Here is a 19998-nt window from a genome sequence, read left to right as displayed (position 1 = left end):
ATATATGTCAACTAATACAATGAACCACTTTTAATTATTAGTTTTTTTTTTTTTTTGAGACGGAGTCTGGCTCTGTCGCCCAGGCTGGCGTGCAGTGGCCGGATCTCAGCTCACTGCAAGCTCTGCCTCCCGGGTTCATGCCATTCTCCTGCCTCAGCCTCCCGAGTAGCTGGGACTACAGGCGCCCGCCACCTCGCCCGGCTAGTTTTTTGTATTTTTAGTAGAGACGGGGTTTCACAGTGTTAGCCAGGCTGGTCTCGATCTCCTGACCTCGTGATCCGCCCGTCTCGGCCTCCCCACAGTGCTGGGATTACAGGCTTGAGCCACCACGCCCGGCCAGTTATTAGTTTTTAAAAGATCAAATTCCACAACTTTCAGTTTACTTTTAATTAACTCAGAATACTGTTTCCCTAAGTTTTCAACAAACTAAGGTGTCTAAAAAATAGTAATATGCCAAGCAGAAGGGTTGAAATAAATATGAATTTACTTTCTGCAGTTTTAACAGAGGACCAAGTGGTCCACATTTCAAGTCTGCTAGATGTAACCTAGACTATGACTTCAAATGAACAAAAGCACAGCTACTTATAATTCTATCTGTAGCCATAGCTTTCTAGACCTCCCTTCACAACTAGTCTCGCACACATTTTTAATGCTGACAAATATTTCTCAAGTCCAGGAGTCCTGAAGTGCTTGCGTTTCTACCTATGAGGATGTTGGAACCGAAAGTTTGTTTTAGGATTTATACTGCTCATTTCATAAAAGCTTAAAAATCATGTTTATTTCATACCTTTTCTCCAAAAAGTGTCACTAATGTGTCCTCAAGGGTCTCAGACATAGTTCATTATAGCTTCTACAATGTAGTCATTTTAGGAGCATTATCAATGTATTAAAACTTTAGCACTGAGTTAGAAAATTCAAACTAAATATCCTATTCTCTTCTACTGAATTAACGTGAGAGGACATCATTCTTGGAAGAAAACTCATTTAACAAAATTTACTTTTTCATAAGGCTCTTGGAGTGATGTTCAACTCATACATTGGTGGCACTACCTTTCCCATTCACTCAGAATGACCAGGAGGCGGTAAGAGCCCTTCCTGCTCAGGTGAAGGACTTGTACTGGAACAAGGACTTGTAAAGAACAAGTGATTATGCTACCTTTGCACGGTCAGGGTACCGCGGCCGTTAAACATGTGTCACTGGGCAGGCAGTGCCTCTAATATTAGTACTGCTAGAGGTGAGTTTTCGGTTAAACGGCGGGTTAGGTTTGCCGAGTCCTTTTACTTTTTTTAACCTTTCCTTGAGAGCATGCCTGTGGTTGGATTAACAGTATGAGTAATACTGGCCTGTTTATATTTATTAGTACTGGGCTGTTAAGTATCGGTGAAGGTTTTCGATCTGATTTAGGGCTTATGCGTAGGAGAACATATTCATGCTACTAATGCTAGCATTATTGCTTCTATGACATAATAGATTAATCCAACGTAATGTGAGGAGTTCAGTGAGATGTTTGGGGTTTCTTCAGGTAACTGACGTTGAGCTTGAACGCTTTCTTAATTGATGGCTGCTTTTGGGCCAAACTATGGGGGTTAGGCTTTTTACTCTCTATATAAAGTTTTTCCTAGTGTCTAAAGAGCGGTCCCTCTTTAGACTAACAATTAAGCTTACAGGGGGACTGATGGTTCTGTGGGTAAGCTTAAGGCTGAACTAAGATTCTATCTTGGATAACCAGCTATCGCCAGGCTCGGTAGGCTTATCACCTCTACCCAGAAATCTTCCCACTATTTTGCTACATAGACGGGTGCGCTCTTTCAGCTGTTTTTGGGTAGCTCGTCTGGTTTCGGGGTATTTGGCTTTAGTTCTCTTTGCGAAATGATCTCTAGTTAGCTCATTATGCAGAAGGTATAGGGGTGAGTCCTTGCTATTTTGTGCTTGGTTAATTTTTTTTTTCATCTTTCCCTTGCGGTACTGTATCTATGGCGCCAAAGTAAAATTTTCTATCTCCTATACTTTTATATTTGTGAATGGTTTAATATATATTAATTTGGTAGTAGTATTGGTTGGGTTTTTGGGCTAGTATTAGCTCAAGGCAATCAAGTGATGTTGATGTCTTCCGGGTGTAAGCCGGATGCTTTGTGTTGAGCTATGCCTTGATTTATCCAAGTGCACCTTCCAGTACAAGTGTGCTGCACTGCAGACACAAATCTTGGATGACAGGACAACTGATGAAAGTATACGTCAGTTCTGTTCATTTTCCAAGCAAAAGAAAAGGCAAAGAGAGTAGCATGTTTCTGAATTTTCAGAGTGGGTGGAGCCAAGGACAGATGCTGGAATCTGGGACTCTGGTGGGCACCTGTGGATGGAGCACAAGGCGTCTGGGACACCAGTGCCACTCTGACACTGAGACTGAGTGCACAGGCTCACAGCAGCAGGCTGGCCTCTGCTCACTCCCCATCAGGAGGCTGAGCCACAGTTCTCACCCTGCCTGTTACTCACCATTGTGAATCATGCAGTGCAAAATCTGTTCAGTCACTGACACCACATAGCTAGCATCTTGTAAAACAGGCAAGTAAGTCTCCTCAGACGAAAACACTTCAAGCATTCTCATTGGAAGCGCAACATTCAAACTGTCATCATTACAGTTTTGCAGCAACCTGTAAAAATGAAAGAAAGTATTCACATACTGCCTGAATGGCAAAATGTCACTAGTTTCCCCAAGTTACTCTCAGTGACAATGGTTAAGAAACTATTCCAGGCCGGGCGCGGTGGCTCAAGCCTGTAATCCCAGCGCTTTGGGAGGCCGAGACGGGCGGATCACGAGGTCAGAAGATCGAGACCATCCTGGCTAACATGGTGAAACCCCGTCTCTACTAAAAAATACAAAAAACTAGCCGGGTGAGGTGGCGGGCGCCTGTAGTCCCAGCTACTCGGGAGGCTGAGGCAGGAGAATGGCGTAAACCCGGGAGGCGGAGCTTGCAGTGAGCTGAGATCCGGCCACTGCACTCCAGCCCGGGCGACAGAGCGAGACTCCGTCTCAAAAAAAAAAAAAAAAAAAAAAAAAAAAGAAAACTATTCCAGTACAAGAGTATCTCTGAAAAAAGGGACATCTTACAGATAGACAGGAAATATCCAACTAACATTCAGTCATTCAGACAGTTTTTAAAAGAATTCTCGTTAAATTGTCTGGCACTAAGTTCACAGACAAGAAAAATGGACAGTGGAGAAACGAACATGAAAATTAAAGATTACAAAACACTATAAGAAGTATTATAATCCATGAATTGTACCAATAAGCTGCATTTAATCAAACTGAGATACGAATCTCTTTAACAGTGCATATCATCTCCTTAAAGATGCTTTTGAGACTTTCCATGCCTGCAATATCCCCCAAATAGAACAATGATATATTTCTGATCCTAAGTCAACTCCCATTTTGACTAGGCTTCCCTTCTTACTATGAGAAGAACTGCAGGCAGAAGGGAAGGCTTAGTTATCCATTTAAAGAGGGCAGTACAATAAGTCTGGACCGGTCACACCAATCAAGACACAGAACACATCTGTCACCCACAAAAGTTTCTTCTTGGTTGTCTCTAGGTCCATTCCTCCCTTTTTCTCCCCTACTCTAATCCTTTTTTCTATCAAAAACTTTGTCTAACACCGAACTTATTTTCAGATTTATCCTGTTGTCTCCACAATGTATTTTATAGCTATTTTTCCTTTTTTTAAAAAAACAGAATCCATCTAATCACACATCACCTTTAATGAGGGACCCAGGAGGCTGTTTGGTGCCTCACTGAAACTGACTTCTCTATGTGACAAAAGCATTCTGCCCTGCCAGGAGGCGAATAACGTGCAGGGCTCTGGGTGGGGTGTGTCTACGCAGCTCATCTGCTTACTGCAGGCTGCCTTCTGTCTTGATAGAGCCGCAAAGCCCAGGAGAGACAGGGGGTAGGACACCCCTGCCCAGCGGGCAGGACACCCAGCAAGACCTTGTTTTGCTTTTGCCCTTTTCACAACTTCTCCTCAGCACCACACTGGTGTCTCCTGAGGGGTGTAGGAGTGCAGGAGGAGTGAGGCTACACATAACAAGCGGATAGCCACAAAGGGCGGTGGCGGGCAGTGGGAGAGCCTCTTGTCAACCCGGAAAGTCAGCAGCATGTGTGCTGCTGATCCCATGTGAGAGAGAAACCTGATGATGCAACAGGGAAAAGTGTTGGAATGGTGCCTCGAGTGAGAGACACCACAGGATGTAGCTCCAGGGTTATGGGGACAGCCTTGGATGGGAAAAGGACATCCATATTGTCAAGAGACAACCCACTTAAAAAAGTGAAAGATTTGAGCAGACTCTTGAAGAATAGCCATGTGAGTGACCAGTATGCTCCTGAAAAACACCCACCATCATTAGTGATCCAGGAAATACAAATTCCAATCACAATAAAATACAACTACACAGCCATCAGAATGGCTGGCTTTGGACAGCTGTCAATACCAAGGGTTCAGGATACGGAGGGACTGCGTCTCTCGTATGCTGCTGTTCTAAGTTTGGTAGTTTCTTCTAAAGTGAAATATGTAACTACCATGTGACCCAGTGATTCCATGACTTCGGAATGTTCAACAGCATTAAAATATGTATGTGATTAGTCATAAAAGGAGTTACAGGTGGTTCTGGAAGGCCACATTTATAGAAAAAGAAAAACTCAACGTTCTGGCACATGGCAGGTAAGACTAACGAATTACTCACACACACTTGAAATACAATTTCTAACATTTACATTTTGTTAAAATTCATTTCTCATCAAAAAGAATCAGTGCTCCTTAGAGAAAACAGCCCCAGGCCTGGGGCAGAGAGAGCACTTGAGCCTCTGTGACCTCACAGAAAACAAAGATCTCTCAAAATACAAATGAGGCCAAGCCAAGCAAAACGGGCTGCTTGGCCGGGCGCGGTGGCTCACGCCTGTAATCCCAGCACTTTGGGAAGCCCAGGCAGGCGGATCACGAGGTCAGGAGATCGAGACCATCCTGGCTAATACGGTGAAAACTCCGTCTCTACTAAAAATACAAAAAACTAGCCGGGCGAGGTGGCGAGCACCTGTAGTCCCAGCTACCCAGGAGGCTGAGGCAGGAGAATGGCGTGAACCCGGGAGGCGGAGCTTGCAGTGAGCCGAGATCGCGCCACTGCACTCCAGCCTGGGTGACAGAGCAAGACAACCGTCTCAAAAAAAAGAAAAAAGAAAAAGAAAAGAAAAACGGGCTCCTTACAGGGCGCTCTCTACCTATAAGCAGACCACTAAAACACACTGTATTTTTAAAAATACATGAGACCTTAATGAGATTAAAGAGGAAAGGGCCGGGCGCGGTGGCTCAAGCCTGTAATCCCAGCACTTTGGGAGGCCGAGACGGGCGGATCACAAGGTCAGGAGATCGAGACCATCCTGGCTAACACGGTGAAACCCCGTCTCTACTAAAAAAAAAAATACAAAAACTAGCCGGGCGAGGTGGCGGGCGCCTATAGTCCCAGCTACCTGGGAGGCTGAGGCAGGAGAATGGCGTAACCCGGGAGGCGGAGCTTGCAGTGAGCTGAGATCCGGCCACTGCCCTCCAGCCTGGGCGACAGAGCGAGACTCCGTCTCAAAAAAAAGAGGAGAGATGAGGAGGAGTGTTTTGTCGTTGCTGTTAAAGAAACATGGATTTAGCTGGGCACGGTGGCTCACGCCTGTAATCCCAGCACTTTGGGAGGCCAAGGCAGGTGGATGAACTGAGGTCAGGAGTTCGAGACCAGCCTGGCCAACATGGCAAAACCATGTCTCTACTAAAAATACAAAAATTAGCTGGATGTGGTGGCACATACCTGTGGTCCCAGCTACTCAAGAGGCTGGGGTAGGAGAACTGCTTGAACCCAGGAGGTAGAGGTTGCAGTGAGCCAAGATTGCGCCACTGCACTCCAGCCTGGGTGACAGAGCAAGACTCTATCTCAAAAATAAAAATAAATAAATAAATAAAAATAAATAAATAATAAAAAAGAAACATGGTATTGCTCTGCTGCCCAAACGGGAGTTCAATAGCACAATCACAGCTCACTGCAGCCTTGAACTCCTGGGCATCAAGAGTTTCTTGTATTAGAAATTTTTAAAAATAAAAGTTGGGAAAAGAATAATTATATTTAGATTATTTGCTTATACAAATACATTCAAAAGTTACGTTAGAGGTGTTTTACAAACTACAACCCACAGGCCAAACCAGCCCTAGGGCTGTTTTTTGTACAGTTGTTGAGTGAAGCATGATTCCTTTATTTTTAAACAATTGTAAGCAAAAGGCAAGAAAAATATATAATAGAGACCATATGTGGACCACAAACCCTAAAATACTTGCTATCTCGCCATTTACAGAAAAAGTTTGCAAACTCCTGCTTTACAGAAAGAATGTATACAATGTGTTTTTCAAACTAAAAGTTTATCAAATAAATAAGTTAGAAAAAATATGAATTACTGGCATCTGGGATCCTCCTGGTTCTCTCTTCTACTAATAGGTTCTTTATTCCTATCTTTGGTCCAGATAAGTATTTTGGAAAAATCAGTTAAAAAAGACTAGTTCTGATAGTAATCCTAAACAAATATTACAGGCAGTGTCCAGAAAATTAACTGAAATTATACTGAAGATTCAGAATCATTTGAAAATTTTACTACTGTTGAGACATAAGCAATTAAAAACTGGTAAAGGTGTTATATTCAGGCAATATAATTCGCATCACTTACACGTGTTCTTTTGGACACTGAATGCAAGAAAGTCACGGCAGTGGCTTATGTTGAGTTCCTACATAAATAATAAAAAGCCTGATGAAAGGTGTATTCTAAAGAAGGGGCTTTCAAACTGCATTTTGGTGGAGACCCCTATGGAATGGAATCATTCTCACACATTAGGAGTCCTCTTTTGGCTGGCCTTCCATTCTCCAGTAACCAGGATGGCCAGCATTCACAAGATAATTCCAGGGCATCCTTGAAAGAAAAAGTCATCTGAAAGATACTGATATATGTGTCTTCATTTATATCTCACGCCGGCCTGAATCACCTAGAGTAAAAAATTGTAATGTATAGAAGTCCATGGCCAGGCGCGGTGGCTCACACTGTAATCCCAGCACTTTGGGAGGCCGAGGCGGGCAGATCATGAGGTCAGGAGATTGAGACCATCCTGGCTAACACGGTGAAACCCCGTCTCTACCAAAAACACAAAAAATTAGCCGGGCGTGGTGGGGGGGCACCTGTACTCCCAGCTGCTCGGGAGGCTGAGGCAGGAGAAATGGTGTGAACTCGGGAGGCGGAGTTTGCAATGAGCCGAGATCGCACCACTGCATTACAGCCTGGGAGACAGAGAGACTCCGTCTCAAAAAAAAAAAAAAGAAAGTCCACGATCTCATTAAAAAAAGAAAAAAAAAAAGTATGGAAAAGTCACTGTCTCTGAAAATAAAAGTCAAAAGGTATTCTCCTAAAACAAGGTGATCAATACTTATATACGTTGCTGACTTACAATAGAATTTTACCTGCAACAGAGGCTCATCAATCTTTTTATTTGAAATAAGCATGTAAGTCTCTCAGATCCATCCAACTGCTTGACAAACAGAGAGCTGTGTTTAATTAAGTTCTGATAGAGCCATATCTGAAACAGCAAAACATACAATACATAACTCTCAATGAAAATTTAAGTTTGCTAATTTACATAATACCCCAAATTTCCTTAAGCGGCAATGCACATTTAATCAAACCCAATCAAAGATGGTAAGTAAATATTCTAAGTCAGGTTTTATTTAGAGGCATGTTCATTTTCCAGCCAGGCGCGGTCGCTCACATCTGTAACTCTGGGAGGCCGAGGCAGGCAGCTCATTGAGGTTGGCCAACATGGTGAAACCCTGTCTCTACCAAAAAATACAAAATTAGCTGAGCGTGGCAGCACACACCTGTAATCCCAGCTACTTGGGAGGCTGAGATGGGAGGATCACTTTAACCTGGGGGGTGTGGGTGGAGGCTGCAGTGAGCCAACATCAAGTCACTACACTGCCTGGATGACAGAGAGACCCTGTCTCCAAAAAAACAAAAGTATTTGCATTTTCAATCTTAATACATCAGTACTAAATTACTAAATTAGTAACTAAAACAAAGTACACTTAAAGCTCATGTCAATCTGAAACAAAAATAGTTTCATTTGCAAAAATCAGGAATCTGCAATAAAAATAAGGCCGGGCGCAGTGGCTCAAGCCTGTAATCCCAGCACTTTGGGAGGCCGAGACGGGCGGATCACGAGGTCAGGAGATCGAGACCAGCCTGGCTAACACTGTGAAACCCCGTCTCTACTAAAAAAATACAAAAAAAATTCGCCGGGCGAGGTGGCGGGCGCCTGTAGTCCCAGCTACTTGGGAGGCTGAGGCAGGAGAATGGCGTAAACCCGGGAGGCGGAGCTTGCAGTGAGCTGAGATCCGGCCACTGCACTCCAGCCTGGGTGACAGAGCGAGACTCCGTCTCAAAAAAAAAAAATGAGAAATACGATATTAATCCCAAGTTACATAGGATATCTGTTTCTTTTCACCTTTTTTCTCTGCAGATGTGTGTGCCTGTGTGTCTCTAGCATCTGTTCCTTTTGGATACTTCCCTTCCCTAACTCCATCATTTTTTTGATAGGGAAGGCAATCCTATGGCCCCACTGACCAGGCTGGTCAGAACTCTCCATTGTCCTAGATAAAAGGATAGTGAGTTCATTAAAGGCAGATGCAGATTTCTGTCGCTTGTAATCAAGAGGCCTGACTAGACAATATGTATGAAGCTGCCCTATTACTTTGAAAACGCAATACTTAACAAGGAATCTCTTCCACTTTCTCTACTATACCTTTGTGAAATAGACTGGTATTTTATTTTTTCCTTTCACAAGGCCCATTTAGAATAATCTAGAATGAAAAGATAGCCTTTGTTTTTTTCTTTTGAGACAGAGGTCTCACTCTGTCACCCAGGCTAGAGAGCAGTGATATAATCTTGGCCCACTGCAACAGGTTCAAGTGAGTCTCATGCCTTAGCCTCCCAAGTAGCTCAGATTACGGGTGCCTGCCACCAAGCCCAGCTAATTTTTCTATTTTAGTAGGGATGGGGCTTCGCCATGTTGGGCCAGGCTATTCTCGAACTCCTGGCCTCAAGTGATCTGCCAATCTCAGCCTCCCAAAGCGCTGGGATTATACACGTGAGCCACCACACTCGGCAAGATAGCCTCTTAAGTGTAGCTAGATATAAATATGCAACATAGCCTTTTCTTTGCGTATTATTTTTAAGTAGTTTCCTTCTTTGACATTAACATTTCTTTGCCATAAAATGCTATTAACAATGAAATTACCAACACAAAAGCACTCTGCATAATAAATTAGCGCATGTCTTAAGGTGGGATGAAATAATTCTGAACTACTCCTAATATTAGCTAATTTGCCTACACACAGGCTTTCTTTTGAGGTGTTCAGAGCTACCTTGCCCACATTTTCTCAGGAACAAATAAGATATGAATAATTCCTTCACTATCTGACATGTAGTTCTTCCTAAAATTTCTATTATCAGTTAACAAATGAGATGTAAAATAACTATACATTATATAATAGGACTGTTGGAAGAAGACTTTATCAAAAGATTCAAAGAAAATTAAGCAACTAAAAAGTGAGGCAATTATTAATTACAGAATTAAACTGTACATAAAATATCATCTTAGTACCATATTTGACTTAAAGTCATAATAAAAAATGCTTAAAAAGGGGGAGTTGAGGAAGAAATAGCCATATATGTCGATTTTTTGCATAGAACAGCTTGGAAAACCTATCAAAAGTGGCATTATGCTTCCTCCTAGAGTAAAAAGCAAACGATGTGAAGACGGGGGCAGGAGACATTTTCCCCTATGTTAAGATTAATTTATTGCTATCGCATCTATGCTTGAGAACTGAATCAACATTGAACTGCCCAGGCTGGAGTGCAGTGGCAGGATCACAGCTCACTGCAGCCTTGAATACCTGTGCTCAACGATCTTCCTGCCTCAGCCTCCTAAGTAGCTGGACTACAGCAGCATGCTAATTTATTTTTTGCTTTGTTTTATAGGCGGAGTCTGGTATTTTGGCCAGGCTGGTCTCAAACTCCTGGCCTGGAGGGATCCTCCCACCTCAGCCCCACAAAGTGTTGATAATACAGCATGAGCCACTGTGTCCAGACACTTTTCTTTTATCCTTTTCCTGGACGGGTCTTAGGACATTTAATTCTATTTAAGGTTTCAGAATCTGCACATGAGCAATTTGCTTGGTATCTGCTCGAAGCCTAAAGTCAAATATGTTCATTTACCTCCAGGCTTTTCACAGATGGCTTCTGAAGCAAGACTGTGTAGCTACACTATGTTTATAAACCATGTCGTGATTGATGACTAAGATTGAGGACCTCACTTAAAGGTAATAGGTGCTCTGGAGAGACACCAATCAACATCTCACATCACCTGCCTGTCTGTGCTCCTGCAATCTACAAGATTAGAGTATGTGAGGCCAGGAGAGCCTGTTCCAGAAAGCAAGCCCGATTATCTGCCATTGTACTATTCTGATTCTTTTTTTCATCAACTTCAGAAAGCCTGGAAAGAGCCTGCACTTAACTGAAGTCTAGAATGGGTAGATTCAACGGTTTTCACTGCCTCTCTAGACTGGCTCTCAGTTCTTTCTCTGCACTTTCTCGGGTTTACAGAAAGTTTTCCCCATGTTCCAGCTTAGCTCAACTCCGGAGGCAATGCTGGGTTTTTAAAGCCCAAACACCAGTGAAGTAATCATGTATTCCTTTGCGCGCTGTAATTAATTCATGTAGGATCATTCAGTAGGGATGGTTTGTAGCAAGGAAGACTTATTTTTCACTGTATACTCCCCTTTTCATGCAATTTAAAATTTTTAACACAGATAAACACAAATATCTAAAAATAAATAATATATTTAACCTGGCTGGATGTGGTGGTTCATGCCTGTAATCCCAGTACTTTGGGATATTGAGGCAGGTGCATCACTTGAGGTCAGGAGTTCAAGACGAGCCTGGCCAACATGGTGAAACCTGCCTCTACTAAAAATACAAAAAAAAATTAGCTGGGGGTGGTGGCATAAGCTTGCAATCCCAGCTACTCAGGGGGCTCAGGTAGGAGAATCGCTTTGAACCCAGGAGACGAGGTTGCAGTGAGCTGAGATCACACCACTACACTCCAGCCTGGGCGACAGAGTGAGCGAGACTCCATCTTGAAAAGGAAAAAAAAAAAAAAGATAAATAGCATATTTAACCCTAGGCCAGGCACGGTGCTGACGCCTGTAATCCCAGCACTATGGGAGGCCGAGGCAGGTGGATCACCTGAGGCCAGGAATTCGAGACCAGCCTGCCCAACATGGCGACACCGCATCTCTACTAAAAATACAAAAATTAGCTGGGCGTGGTGGTACACATCTGTAATTCCAGCTACTTGGGAGGATGAAGCAGGAGAATCACTTGAACCTGGGAGGTGGAGGTTACAGTGAGCCAAGATCACGCCACTGCACTCCAGCCTGGGTGACAAAGCAAGAATCTGTCTCGAAAAAAAAAATATATATATATATATATATATATAAATAAAATTATATAAAAAATATTTATAACCCAACAATTATATACAAATCTCTTAATATTCCCTGAGAAAATGGACAGTAACAAGTTCCATTTTTTAAAAACATTCTTCTATGCATCTAGATGTATTTTCCACCATTAATACACACTGTTCCTCAGCACTAAGATCAAAAGCCTACAAAATGTTAGAGAACTATGATTATATTTGGGATTTTTTTTTTTTTTTAAATGAGACCCTAAGGCTGGGCGTGGTGCCTTATGCTTACAATCCTAGCACTTTGGGAGGCTGAGGTGGGAGCATCACTTGAGGCCAGGAGTTGCAGGCTAGTCTGGCCAACATGGTGAAACCCCGTCTCCACTAAAAACAGAAAAATTAGCCAGGCATGTTGGTAACATGCCCGTAATTCCAGCCACTTAGGTGGCTGAGACATGAGAATTGCTTGGGCCCGAGAAGCGAAGGTTGCAGTGGACCAAGAATGCACCACTGCACTCCAGCCTAGGTGACAGAGCAAGGCTCTATTCCCCCAACGCCCCCCCTAAAAAAGAGACCCTAAATCATGTACAGTGGCTCACGCCTATAATTCCAGCACTTTGAGAAGCCAGGGAGGGAAAATCACTTGAGGCTAGGAGTTTGCGAACAGCCTGGACAACATAGCAAGACCTCATCTCTACACAAAAATAAAAAAAATTAGCCTTAACATTAACAAGAGGTATACACACCTGTAGTCCCAGCTACCTGAGAGGCTGAGGTGGGAGGACTGCTTAAGCCTGGGAATTCAAGGCAACAGAGCAAGACCCCATCTCTAATATAATAATAATAATATGTAAACACTGAGACCCTGCATTTTAGAGTTTGCAGGTAATCATGATGTGGTATTCAGAGTGCACTTCCCACTGACCTAGGTGTGCTGGCAACTGCTAAGGCTGTGTCAGGGTACATGATAGGTGGGCAAAATATTCTACTTTTTAAATGCTTAAGGTTTTCCACTGTAAAAAAATACGAAAAAGCCTATTTTTGGACACACATTTTTATGTGTATCAAATTTTAAGAGGTAAAACACATCACCACAAAGGTAATCTCTCACAGCTAGCTGAGAAGTTCGCAAAGCCTGGACACAGTGGAGAGCTGTTTAACTTTCTGATGAGACGCCATTTCCACTTTAAACAAAAAGTAGAACACATGTAAACGAGGACAAGTGAAAATGTAGTTAACACTCACCAAACGTTTTGAGTCTTCATTTTGTTTGTAAAAAAACAGAAGCTGCCTTACCAAAAGGGTAAGGTTGGGGCCATTAGCAATGGGAAAAGCGCCCCCGGACTGTGACAAGGTGGCACAGCGATCAAATGCACTTCTTTGGATGGAATACTGGAAGAAAAACAAAACAAAATGACCCATAAATATAGTATTTGGACACACAATTCTTATGATGTAAATACACGTTGCTGTGTTTACAGGAATGGTGGAAATTGACAACGAAAACGCCATTATTGGTCCTTGCTCACAGTTGAGTTATAGGGGGAAAAAAAGGTTAAAAAAAAAAAGAAGAAAAAAAAAGGCCAGGCATGGTGGCTCAAGCCTTTAATCCCAGCACTTCAGGAGGCCAAGGCAGGTGGATCACCTGAGGTCAGGAGTTCAAGATCAGCCTGGCCAACATGGTGAAACCCCGTCTCTACTAAAAATACAAAAGCTAGGCTGGGCACGGTGGCTCACGTCTATAATCCCAGCACTTTGGGAGGTCAAGGTGGGTGGATCACCTGAGGTCGGGAGTTTGAGACCAGCCTGCCAACATGGTGAAACCTCATCTCTACTAAAAATACAAAAACAGTTAGTCAGCTGTGGTGGTATGCACCTGTAGTCCCTGCTACTCAGGAGGCCGGGGCAGGAGAATTGCTTGAACCTGGGGGCAGAGCTTGCAGTGAGCCAAGATTGTGCAACTGCACTCCAGCCTGGGTGACAGAGCAAGACACTCTCAAAAAACAAAAACAAAAAAACAAAACAAAACAAAAACAAGCCAGGCGCAGTGGCTTATGCTTGTAATCCCAGCACTTTGGGAGGCCAAGGCAGGCAAATCATTTGAGGTCAGGAGTTCGAGACCAGCCTGACCAACATGGTGAAACCCCAAGTCTACTAAAAATACAAAAATCAGCTGGGCGCGGTGGCACGCGCCTGTAATCCTAGCTACTCGGGAGGCTGAGGCAGTAGAATTGCTTGAATCCAGGAGGTAGAGGTTGCAGCGAGCCAAGATCATGCCACTGGAGTCTGGCCTGGGCAACACAGTGAGACTCAGTCTCAATTTAAAAAAAAAAAAAAAAGAATCTCCCACGACTTTCCTCTATTTTGATTTTCAACTGTGGTTAGACCCATGTTTGCATTTTATTATTTAAAAATTACCTAAAAACTCACCTATCTATAAATCTTTAAAATAATCAGAACAAATAAAATTATTATTGGGGCCGGGTGCGGTGGCTCAAGCCTGTAATCCCAGCACTTTGGGAGGCCGAGACGGGTGGATCACGAGGTCAGGAGATCAAGACCATCCTGGCTAACACGGTGAAACCCCGTCTCTACTAAAAACTACAAAAAACTAGCCGGGCAAGGTGGCGGCGCCTGTAGTCCCAGCTACCCGGGAGGCTGAGGCAGGAGAATGGCGTGAACCCGGGAGACGGAGCTTGCAGTGAGCTGAGATCCGGCCACAGCACTCCAGCCTGGGTGACAGAGCGAGACTCCGTCTCAAAAAAAAAAAAAAAAAAAAAAAAATATTTATTAGGAAGAATACTATTGTCAACATTGACTTCCATTAACAAGGTGTACAAAGATACCATATTTAAAATAAGCTCTCCCATACCCTACTATTCTTCTCATTTTAAAACAAACAAACTTACTTGCTGTTTTCTGTCTCTATAGCCTCGAATAAATGACTGGATAATTATTGCATTTTTCAACCTTCGCCTTTCTTCCTAAACAATAAAAGGAAGAGTGAGGGAGCAACTGGTCAGAATTGAGTGAAAATGACATTTTGCTAGTAAAGACTTTAAAAATACTTAATGGCGATGTAATTCACATACCATAAAATTCATTCTTTAAATGGTAACACCCACTAAATACGCATTTAATATATTAACAGCCATATAACCATCACCACTGATTTTTAGAATACCTTCATCACCCACAACCAGAAGCCCCGTCTCCATTCACAGTCACCCCCAGTTTTCCTGCCGGCCCTTCCCTTGCCCCTGGCAATCACTCATCTACTTCTATCCTATGGATTTGCTTATTCTGGACAGTTGATACAATGGAATCATACAGTATGCTGTGTCTGGTTTTCTTCACTTAGCATGATGTTTTCAAGAATCCACCTATATTACAGCGTATGTGAGAAATTAATTCCTTTCTAAGGCTGAAAGTAATGTTCCATTGTATTGACAGACCATGCTGAATTCATCCATTCATCTACTGATGGACATGTGGGCTGCTCCCACTTTGGTCTATTATGAATTAAGGCTGCTATGAACATTCACAGAGAAGTTTTGTTGTGGATACAGGTTTTCATTTCTGTTGAGCATAAACTCAGAAGTAGAGTTATCATTGAGGAACTGCCACACTGTTTTCCAAAATGCCAACACCATTTTATAATCTCACCAGCATAGTAGGACTTTTTTTTTTTTCTTTGAGACAGAGTCTTGCTCTGTCGCCCCGGCTGGAGTGCGGTGGTGTGATCTTGGCTCACTGCAAGTTCTGCCTCCCGGGTTCATGCCATTCTCCTGCCTCAGCTTCCCGAGTGGCTGGGACTACAGGTGCCCGCCACCACACCTGGCTAATTTTTTGTATTTTTAGTAGAGATGGGGTTTCACCGTGTTAGCCAGGATGATCTCATTCTCCTGACCTCATGATCCTCCCGCCTCGGCCTTCCAAAGTGCTGAGATTACAGGCATGAGCCACTGTGCCCGGTTAGCAGGACTTCTTAAAGTTTTAAATATTAAAGGAATACAAACAGACAACACCAGCATCTATTTTAAAGGTCACTTTCTTGTTTCAAGAGAAAATGCCAACTTTCATTGACTTGAGACTATCTTTAAAACGCTCAGCGACCTGGCAAAAATATGTGTTCTTCATTGTTATGACCAGTGCTACCACTGTTGGACAGCCTACTACTATGGGTCAGCCCTATGAGAGGCACTTTAGGCCAGACATGGTGGCTCATGCCTGTAATCCCAGCACTTTGGGAGGCCGAGGTGGGAGGATCACGAGGTCAGGAGATTGAGACCATCCTGGTTAACACGCTGAAATCCCGCCTCTACTAAAAATACAAAAAATGAGCCAGGCTAGGTGGCGGACGCCTATACTCCCAGCTACTCGGTAGGCAGAGGCAGGAGAATGGCATGAATCCAGGAGGTGGAGGTTGCAGTGAGCCGAGATCACACCACTGCATTCCAGCCTGGGTGACAGAGCGAGACTCCGTCTCAAAAAAAAAAAAGAGAGGCAGTTTATATCCAAATGCTGAGTCATCTTACAGGTGAGCATCACTTCCAGTTTAAAGATGCAGAAACTGAGACTGCTATAAAGATTAAGCAACACCCAAAGATGTAAGCTAGAATTCAAACTCAGGTAAGATAATAAAGCCTGTACTCCATCTCACCATACTACATTGTTTCATGTCTTCTATGAAAGCCATCTACAAAGCTGAGACTAACACACACACTGTGGGATTCAAGAACACCATCAAGTCATATAGATGTACTTTCTGGGCTTGAAATGGTTATAAAAAAATCCTGTGAGGCCGGGCATAGTGGCTCACACCTATAAACTCAGCAGTTTGGGAGGCCGAGGCGGGCAGATCACTTGAGGTCAGGAATTCCAGACTAGCCTGGCCAACATGGTGAAATTCCATCTCTACTAAAAATACAAAAAATTAGCTGAGCATGGTGGTGCACGCCTGTAATCCCAGCTACTTGGGAGGCTGAGGCAGGAGAATCACTTGAAGCTGGGAGGTGAAGGCTGCAGTGAGCCGAGATCACGTCACTGCACTCCAGCCCAGGTGACAGAGCGACACTTGTCTCAAAAAAAAAAAAAAAAAAAAAAAACCAGGAAAAAGTGACTTTCACCAGATGCACATGTCAATGTAAGGACACTGGAAACATGAAAAAACAAGGAAATATGACATCTCCAAAGCAATACAGTAATTCTCTAGCAACAGATTTTAATCAAATAGAAATTTTGAAAATCTCAAATAATTCAAACTATTGAATTTTTTTTTTTTTTTTTACGGAGTTTCACTCTAGGCTGGAGTGCAACGGCGTGATCTTGGCTCACCGCAACCTCTGCCTCCCGAGTTCAAGCGCTTCTCCTGCCTCAGACTCCCGAGTAGCTGGGATTATAGGCATGCACCAGCACGCCCAGCTAATTTTGTATTTTTAGTAGAGACGGGGTTTCTTCATGTTGGTCAGGCTGGTCTCGAACTCCTGACCTCAGGTGATCCACCCACCTCGGCCTCCCAAAGTGCTGAGAATACAGGCGTGACCCACCGCGCCCAACCCTCAAAATAATGGTTTTAAAGCTCAGTGAGATACAAGGGAATTCTGAAAAATACAAAGTCAGAAAAATAATTTGGTATATAAGCGAGCACTTACCAAAGAGACAGGTATTTTTAAAAAGAATCAACTAGAAATTCTGGAAGTGAAGAATTCATTTAAAGAAATACAAAATATATTTGAAAGCTTCAAGACAGACTGATCAGGCAAAAGAATGAATCTCAGAACTTGAAGACAAGTCTTTTGAAATAACTCGGCCAGACAAAAATACAGAAAAAAGAATGAGCAAAGCATTCATGATATTTGGGATAACATAAAGCAATAAAATATTCAAAGTATTGGTAATACCAAGGTCAAAGAGTCAAAGAAAGGATTAGGAAACCTATTTAATGAAATAATAGATGAAAACTTCCTGTCTCACAAGACATTTAGACACTCACATACAGCAGGCTCAACCATCTCCAAGCAAATAATCAGACTATCTAAAGAGAAAGATAAAGACGGAATTCTAAAAGCATCAAAAGAAAAGCAGCTAGTCACCTGTAAAGGAAACCCCATCAGATTAAAAATCAAGAGGAAAAACAGTGGAAACAAACCCCACAGAAGATCCAATTACTGGAGTTTAAACATTGTCCTAAAAAATCTATAATTATGTTCAAGAAATTAAAAGAGAACTAAAGACTATATAAAAGAATGAAAAAAAGTTCTAGAACTGAAATAACAAAAGCCGAAATTAAGAAATCAATGGATGTATTCAACAATTAGGCCGGGCAGGGTGGCTCACACTTGTAATCCCAGCACTTTGGCAGGCTGAGACAGGCGGATCACTTGAGGTTAGGAGTTCAAGACCAGCCTGCCCAACATGGCAAAACCCCTCCTCTACTAAAAATACAAAATAACAGCTGGGTGCAGTGGCGGGCGCCTGTAGTCCCAGAAAAGCACATGAGGGATATATGGGACACAATGCAAAGGTCAAATACATTTACAGTTTGAGTCCAAGTAGGAGAGGAGGAGGAGAATGAAGCAAAAGCACTAATGGAAGAGATAATAGCCCAGAATTTTCCATAAAACAAGATTAAAAACACCACCCAACAAATATCTTTCTTGGTTGAGCAGTGCCCTCCCGGGGACATCTGGTAATTTCTGGTGACATTTTTGGTTGTCACAACTGAGGGAACGGAGTGCTACTGGCATTTAGTGGGGAGAGGCCATAGATGTTGCTAAACATCCTCCAATGTACAGAGTACAGAGCAGTTCCCCCCCAACAAAAAATTATCTGTTCAAAAATGTCAGTGCCAAGGTTGGAAAATCCTGACTAAAACTCTTTTCACTCTAAGCACCTCAGAGAGCCCTTCCCGTAAACACCATGTCTAATATAGGCCCTTCCAGTTGTAATCACATTACTCTGTTGCCCTCATAGGTCTTGTCACCACCTCAGTATCCTGGTTCACGGCTCTATTCTACCACTGAGCAGGAACCTTGTCTGTCTTATTCACCATCTGTATACTCAGCAAGCGGAGCAGTACCTAGTACATACATAATAAGTTCTCAAAACTTATTTGTTAGAGGCCTAAATGAATTGTTAAAATGACAAAACAAAAAACTCTATCTAAAAAAGCAGGCCATAAGAGTACAATTGCAGATTAATCAACAAAATAAAGCTATTTAAAGAAACTATCACAACATATAATGTAGGATAAACAATAAAAATGCCATTAGTGTCTTTCTTTCAACTTCTTCACAAACAGTTAAGACACATGTCTTAACAGTGAGCTTTCTCCTTTTGTGTCATGAAACATCAACATCATAAGCCAGATGAGGCCGTTCACGCCTGTAATCCCAACACTTTGGGAAAATAAGGGAGGCAGCTGCATGAGGCCGTAAGTTTGAAATCAGCCTTGGCAACAAAGCAAGACCCCATCTATGTAAAAATTTTAAAAATGAGCTGGGCATGGTGGCAAGCACCTGTAGTCCCAGCTACAGGAGGCTAGAGCAGGAAGATCACCTGAGCCCAGGAGGTCAAGGCTACAGTGAGCGATGACCTTGCCACTGCACTCCAGCCTGGGTCACAGAACAAGACTCAATCTCTTAAAAAAAAAAAAAAAGAAATATGAACATTATGTTTATAATACGGCTTTCTAGATCTTCTGGAAACCATATCATTATGTAAGTCAACCAAAAGCCCATGTTCCTTCTTCAGTCTGGAAACTGCCTTTTTAGTCCATCTTTTTCTACACTGGCTCCAGAATAAGTAACTTACAGTGAAATCAAAAAATGTTTCTAAAGCTACACACACACACACACACACACACACACACGTTCTGTCATATATAACAAATACATACACATATACATATATACAGTAAAACCAAGGCGTGTTTAAATGCTGTAGAAAAAATGCTTATCTACAGAGTATTACAAAACTGTTTTTACCTCTCTCTTTCTTCTTTCTTCCTGAGTACGATGTAAAAGAGAAGCCTTTTCCTCCTACACCCAAACAAGAGAAAAAAGGAGGTAAGGAAGGTTATAATTTCAATTTTAAAACTCCCATACAAAAATTATAGAAAGTTTTCACCCAAAAAAAGATTCTAAGATCATGCAAAAAAGTTGTCTTGACTTAATCAGATGAGAAAATCTGAGGCACAAGAAGTTAAATGGTTTCCCAGAAGTCACTAGATATAATACAAGTTAGTACTTCAGTAGTTTTCTAAGAAGAAAAACTGATTTCTTCACATATACAAATGAATACAGGTAAAACTGGGGAAATATGAGTAAGACTAGTGCTCTGTACCAATGTCAGAGTTCCGGCTGCAACATCTTACTAGCTTTGTAAAATACTACCCCAGA

At 42.5% G+C, this 19998-nt stretch overlaps 1 protein-coding gene across 1 annotated transcript in view; it reads right to left on the bottom strand.

Moving 5' to 3' along the window:
- Nucleotides 1-2471: 2471 nt before the first annotated feature.
- The window catches only part of LOC115895758 (ubiquitin-protein ligase E3C-like), a 43881-nt gene continuing 26354 nt past the window's right edge, over nucleotides 2472-19998 (bottom strand). The window contains exons 2-6 of the mRNA XM_030926373.1: nucleotides 19585-19638; nucleotides 14506-14580; nucleotides 12842-12988; nucleotides 7533-7648; nucleotides 2472-2652 (exon numbers count right to left, since the gene is read on the bottom strand). Of these exons, the coding sequence (XP_030782233.1) occupies nucleotides 2487-2652; nucleotides 7533-7648; nucleotides 12842-12988; nucleotides 14506-14580; nucleotides 19585-19638 (558 nt within the window). The 3' untranslated portion in view covers nucleotides 2472-2486. The remainder of the gene's footprint in view (nucleotides 2653-7532; nucleotides 7649-12841; nucleotides 12989-14505; nucleotides 14581-19584; nucleotides 19639-19998) is intronic.

The sequence above is a fragment of the Rhinopithecus roxellana genome, unplaced genomic scaffold, assembly GCF_007565055.1.
Source record: "Rhinopithecus roxellana isolate Shanxi Qingling unplaced genomic scaffold, ASM756505v1 contig2242, whole genome shotgun sequence".
NCBI lineage: Eukaryota > Metazoa > Chordata > Mammalia > Primates > Cercopithecidae > Rhinopithecus > Rhinopithecus roxellana.
Note: the sequence above shows the minus strand (reverse complement) of the source record. Positions and strands in the feature narration are given on the sequence as shown.